This window comes from Bos taurus, chromosome 25 (genome assembly GCF_002263795.3).
Source record: "Bos taurus isolate L1 Dominette 01449 registration number 42190680 breed Hereford chromosome 25, ARS-UCD2.0, whole genome shotgun sequence".
NCBI lineage: Eukaryota > Metazoa > Chordata > Mammalia > Artiodactyla > Bovidae > Bos > Bos taurus.
Window position 1 is genome coordinate 25,815,294 of NC_037352.1, and position 6,000 is coordinate 25,821,293.

At 62.3% G+C, this 6,000-nt stretch overlaps 1 protein-coding gene across 2 annotated transcripts in view; it reads left to right on the top strand.

Annotated features, from left to right (window-relative positions):
• The window catches only part of SBK1 (SH3 domain binding kinase 1), a 51,427-nt gene extending 46,166 nt beyond the window's left edge, over positions 1-5,261 (top strand). For both annotated transcript variants that reach the window (XM_024985193.2, XM_024985192.2), the window contains exons 2-4: positions 1,081-1,313; positions 3,057-3,259; positions 4,340-5,261. In XM_024985193.2, the coding sequence (XP_024840961.1) occupies positions 1,088-1,313; positions 3,057-3,259; positions 4,340-5,167 (1,257 nt within the window). In that variant the 5' untranslated portion in view covers positions 1,081-1,087 and the 3' untranslated portion in view covers positions 5,168-5,261. The remainder of the gene's footprint in view (positions 1-1,080; positions 1,314-3,056; positions 3,260-4,339) is intronic.
• Positions 5,262-6,000: the final 739 nt, after the last annotated feature.

Here is a 6,000-nt window from a genome sequence, read left to right on the forward strand (position 1 = left end):
GTCGTCTGAGGTCGGGGAATGGATTTTAAGGCCGTGTGGGGATGTGGCCAGCCTGTGCCGCCCTGCCAGGGTTTCGTCTGAGACTCCTGCCCCCTGTTATGGCTTCCCTGGTGGCTCAGTCAGTGAAGAATCTGCCGGCAATACAGGACACCTGGGTTCCATCCCTGGGTCGGGAAGATCCCCTGGAGAAGGAAATGGCTACCCAGTCCAGTATTCTTGCCTGCGAAACCCCACGGACAGCGGAGCCTGGCGTGCTGCAGTCCGTGGGGTCGCAAAGAGCCCAAGCGACTGAACAACCTCCCCTCACATCCCACCTGCCCCTCCCCAGCCTTATTTTCTCTATAGCCAGTGTCACCTTTTATCACAATATATAATTTGTGGGCTCACTGTGTATTGTCCATTTCCCCACCTTGAACATAAGTCCTGTGTGTTCAGGGCTGTGTCCCCAGGGCTCCAAACAGTACCTGGCAAACAGCAGGTGCTGATCAATACTTGTGACTGGGAGCACCCATGTGAACTCAGTATGTGGCGTGTCTGTGTGTGACAAACACATGTGCCTTGCCTGACACTGTGTCTGGATGATAGCATGAGACACCCAAGGAGGGAGCGGTGGGACAATGGCCATGTCTCTGGGGAACGCTGGCTCAGGCCTGACCCTGAAGCTTCAGGGAAAAGATGGGGGGCTTCCCAGATGATTCTTCTTTACCACTGAACCAGCTGACTCCGTGGTAAAGAATCCACCTACCAATGCTGGAGACGTAAGAGACGCAGGTTTGAACCCTGGGTCAGGAAGATCCCCTGGCAGAGGCCATGGCAACCCCCTCCAGTATTCTTGCCTGGAGAATCCCATGGACAGAGAAGCCTGGTGGGCTACAAGTCTGTGGGGTCTCAAAGAGTTTGGACACGCCTTAGCAACTAAACAACCAACCATTCGCAGCAAAGATGCTTGTCGCCCCCTGGTGGTCATTTTAGGCCTGGCATCGGGCCCAGTCCCAGAGATCCTGGGCCCTGGACGGGGAGGAGGTGGGGAGTGGAGGGGTCTGATGTCACACTCCATCCCTCTCCCCACCCCCACACCAGGGAGAAGATGAGCGTGGGCTGCCCAGAGCCCGAGCCGCCCCACTCCCTGCCCTGCTGCGGGCCAGGGACCGCCCCCGGGCTGGGTGCTGGTGTGCCCCTCCTCACCGAAGACATGCAGGCGCTGACCCTCCGCACAGTGGCCGCGAGCGATGTCACCAAGCACTATGAACTCGTCCGGGAGCTGGGCAAGGGCACCTATGGGAAGGTCGACCTGGTGGCCTACAAGGGCACGGGTGAGTGTCTGCAGGGCGGCCCGCTGTAAGACAGGAGCCGCGACCTGGCGACCTGGTGGGGGCTCTCTGTGGGGGCCAGGAGGCCAGTAGGGAAGGAGAGTCTGCTACCTGTGGAGAGAGTGTGTCATGAAGCAGCCCGGGAAGGAGGGGACAAGGGAGGAATCTCTGGATAGAGTGGGCTGCTCTGGGGCCATCCACAGTGCCCTGAGGACAGCCAAAGAGGGCAAGATGGTGGGATGGATTCGCCGACTCAATGGACATGAGTGTGAGCAAACTCCGGGAGACAGTGAGGCACAGGGAAGCCTGGCATGCTGCAGTCCATGGGATTGCCAAGAGTCAGACACGACTGAGCAATTGAACAAAAGTGCCCTCAGGACAGTCAAGGAGATGCGCCTGGGGACATGTGGAATCAGGGGAAAGGTCAGGGCTGGCAGTGGTGTTTGGGGGATGACCAGCACATATGTGATAGCTACCCCCAGGAGGGTGGACCAAACTGAACTGGGGTCTTCGCGAACAGAGCACCATGCTTAACAGCAGGTGGGAGAGGGCCCTGTGAGGTCCACGTGGCAGCTCCATTCCTCAGATCCCGAGGACACTGAGACCCAGAAAGATGCAGTCACTCAGCCCAGGTCATGCAGCTACAGAAAGTGTGAGCTAGGATGAGCCCCCATTCTTCAGCTCCAGGGCCTTCTCGTTTAACCGCTGAACGTGATGCCTTCCCCACAGTGTAAGCTCACTGCAGTGCCCATCAGCCAGCCAGGGATGGGGGCTGCATAGTTGCCCACAGCTGCATTCAGAGGGGACCGGGCCAGAAGGAGGAACCTTGGACATGGGGTCACCTGAGCTTTGCTGCTTGCTGTGTGACCTGGGGCAAGTGACTTAACCTCTCTGTGCCTAGGTTTCCTCCTTTGTAAAATAGAGGAGTATTAATGCCCAGTTGATAGGGTCTTTATAAAAAGTGAGTTGTAACCGTGAAGTGCAGAAGGCAGGACCCGCAATGTGTAAGTGCTCTGTGAACACACACGTGTCACACAGCTCTGTACCCAGGTGGGTACAGATGGCTGCTCAAGCTCAGAGTCGGGGACACGTGCCTTGCAGGCCCTCACCTCTGTGTGTCTAGTGTCTTCTTATTCATCTGCTTAACAAACGTTTTCGGAGCACCTGCTGGCACCAGGCTCTTCTGTGAGTGCTGGAGATACAACAGCAAACAAGACACAGGTTCCTGGGACTTCCCTGGTGGGGCAGTGGTTGGGACTTCAGCTCCCAGTGCAGGGGAGTGCCGGTTCCATCCCTGGTCAGGGAACTGGGATGGTACATGCCTCACAGCCAAGCAGCAGAAGCAAATTCATGAAAGACTTGAAAAAATGGTCCACAACAAAAAAAATCTTAAAAAAAAGACAGTTTCCTGTGCTCGAGGGCCTTCTGACTGGGGGCAGACAGACACGATACGTAAGTACACAGTGTATCAGGAGGAAAATGAGAGGGTGGAGGAAGCAGCAGGCGTGGCGTGCCTCATGGAGGGCTGCAGGTGGGGCAGAGAGGACCCAGCTGACCCCTGACTTGCTGCATGGCCTTCCCCTCTCTGGGCCTCAGTTTCCTACCTGTGAGACGACAGTCCGCCCACTGGGGCTCCCGTCGAGTTGTGCGCTGTGGCCCGGACAGGCTGCGCAGACAGGCCCGGCTGTGTGAGGCGCAGGGGCGCAGGGAGAGGGGTCCTCACCGCTCTCACTGTCGCCCCACTAGGCACGAAGATGGCGCTGAAGTTTGTGAACAAGAGCAAAACCAAGCTGAAGAACTTCCTGCGGGAGGTGAGCATTACCAACAGCCTCTCCTCCAGCCCCTTCATCATCAAGGTCTTCGACGTCGTGTTTGAGACCGAAGACTGCTATGTCTTCGCCCAGGAGTACGCGCCCGCCGGGGACCTATTCGACATTATTCCTCCTCAGGTACCTGGGTGGTGGCTGAGGGAGGGGAGAGGCTCTTCTGGGTCCCTGAGTGTGAGAGCTGAGGAGGAGTCAGGCCCCTCCCTTAAATCATTTATTAGGCGCCTACTGTATATCAGCCATTGTTTGGAGGGCTGCGGATACACAGTGAACAAAAGGTCTTGCTATGGGCCTAGTGGGAGAAACAGACCCTCCACAGTTAGCCAGATGAGGCATTAAGATGATGGAGAAGGGAATGGCAACCCACTCCAGTATTCTTGCCTGGAAAATCCCAGGGACAGAGGAGCCTGGCCTGCTACAGTTCACAGGTTCGCAAAGAGTCAGACACGACTGAAGTGACTTAGGCACCGCACTGCAATGAGGACCAGCCGGTGGGCGGGATGAAGTCCAGCAGCCCCCTCCTCCACTGCTGCATAGGAACAGGTGGGGACCCAAGAGGGGAAGTGGCAGGACCACCAGCCTTCCCAGAGGAGGTGCACGGGACGGGGAGACTGCCCCCGGGGATTCCCGGCACCTGGCTTTGCAGTCGGCCAGGATGAAACACTGCCCTGCCGCTCACCGGATAAGTGACAAGGCCTCTCAGAGCCGCCGATTAAGGGAGATTAGGTATACAGTAGACCATGCGGGATAGGGTCCTTATTAGCCCAGTACTTGGCCCAAAGCAGGCGCTCCGTACAGGTACTGGGGGAAAAGCTGGGGAAGGTTCGAGGGGTGTGTGGGGGCCAGGGAGGGAGCCGAGGATGCCCAAGTAGGATAAGGAAGGGCGGTTGGCCCCGGATCTGCCCAGGAAAGGGACCCCGCAAGGAGTTCGGGTAGAGGGACAGGGCGGGGGCGGGGATGGGAAGGAGAGGGCGGGACGGGGAGTGGGCGGGGATGGGAAGGAGGGGGCGGTTGGGGGGCGGGGATGGGGAGGAGAGGGGCGGGGGGGCGGGGCGGGGGTGGAAGGAGGGGGCGGGGCGGGCGGGGCGGGGACTGGGCGGGGATGGGAAGGAGGGGGCAGTTGCGGGGCGGGGATGGGAAGGAAGGGGCGGGGTGGTACGTGCCCGCGCCCCTGAGCCGCCCTCCCTTCCTCTCCGGCCGCAGGTGGGGCTCCCCGAGGACACCGTGAAGCGCTGCGTGCAGCAGCTGGGCCTGGCGCTGGACTTCATGCACGGTCGGCAGCTGGTGCACCGCGACATCAAGCCGGAGAACGTGCTGCTGTTCGACCGCGAGTGCCGGCGCGTGAAGCTGGCCGACTTCGGCATGACGCGCCGCGTGGGCTGCCGCGTGAAGCGGGTGAGCGGCACCATCCCATACACAGCGCCCGAGGTGTGCCAGGCGGGCCGCGCCGACGGCTTCGCGGTGGACACTGGCGTGGATGTGTGGGCCTTCGGCGTGCTCATCTTCTGCGTGCTCACCGGCAACTTCCCGTGGGAGGCGGCGTCGGGCGCCGACGCCTTTTTCGAGGAGTTCGTGCGCTGGCAGCGGGGCCGCCTGCCGGGGCTGCCGTCGCAGTGGCGCCGCTTCACCGAGCCAGCGCTGCGCATGTTCCAGCGGCTCCTGGCGCTGGAGCCCGAGCGCCGCGGGCCGGCCAAGGAGGTCTTCCGCTTCCTCAAGCACGAGCTCACGTCCGAGCTGCGGCGCCGGCCCTCGCACCGCGCGCGCAAGCCCGCCGGGGACCGCCCGCCGGCCGCCGGGCCGCTGCGCCTCGAGGCGCCCGGGCCGCTCAAGCGGACGGTGCTGACCGAGAGCGGCAGCGGCTCCCGGCCCGCGCCTCCCGCCGTCGGGCCCGGACCTGTGCCGGTCCCCGTACCGGTCCCCGTGCCCGAGCCCGGCCTGGCCCCCCCGGGGCCTCCCGGCAGGACCGACGGCCGCCCGGACAAGAGCAAAGGGCAGGTGGTGCTGGCCACGGCCATCGAGATCTGCGTCTGAGCCGCCCCCGCCGCCCTCGGGGCCCGGGCGCCGAGCAGCAGCCAGGCCGGGGCGCAGGGAGCCGCCCTGGCCGAAGCGGCCAGCCCCCCGCGGCGGCAGGAGGGAGTAGTGGTAGGCGAGGCAGGCGCCCGGCCCGGCAGCGAGCCGGTAAGATGCCACCAAAGGAGCCCAGCCCCACAGACCCGAGGATTCAGAGGCCCCCCACCCCCCACCCCCGACACCAGGAGCAAGGGAGCTTGCCGGCAGACTCCCCCACACCTCCCTGAACCCTGGGACCCTGAACTAGTGGCTCCGGGCCCTTTGCACCCCCCTGGCAGATCATCCAGCAGCCCCACCCCTTATTCTGCCCCCCTCCCCACCTTCCCGCCCCCACTCCCACCCTGGGAATGAAAAGGAACTCAAGTGTTGGGGCCGAGAAAGGGCTTAGGGTGTCTAGGCACTGGCTGGGAAGAGGGCGGTGAGCCGAGGGCAGGGGTGCTGCTCATCGAGACCGGCCCTTTTCCAGGGAGGGTTAGAGGGGAGGGACCACGCCCCTGCAAAAATGTAGCAAACTTCTGGATGTCACAGCAGTGTGTGTGTGTAAACAGGCCCCAAGAATCCAGTGACTCTCCCACCACCCATTCTTCCCCCCGACCCCCTCTGCCCCATGAGGACACAGGGCCCAAAAGGAGGGCGGCAGGCCAAGACCACACACATCCAGAGAAGCCGCAGCCCTCCCCCTCCCCCCACAGGGATTTCAGGACAACTGGTCTCCGTGGCCAGGGGCCTCATGCCCCTGCATCACTAGGCCCGGGGAATGAGTTCAGAGCCCGGGCACGCCCCAGCTTGGCCTG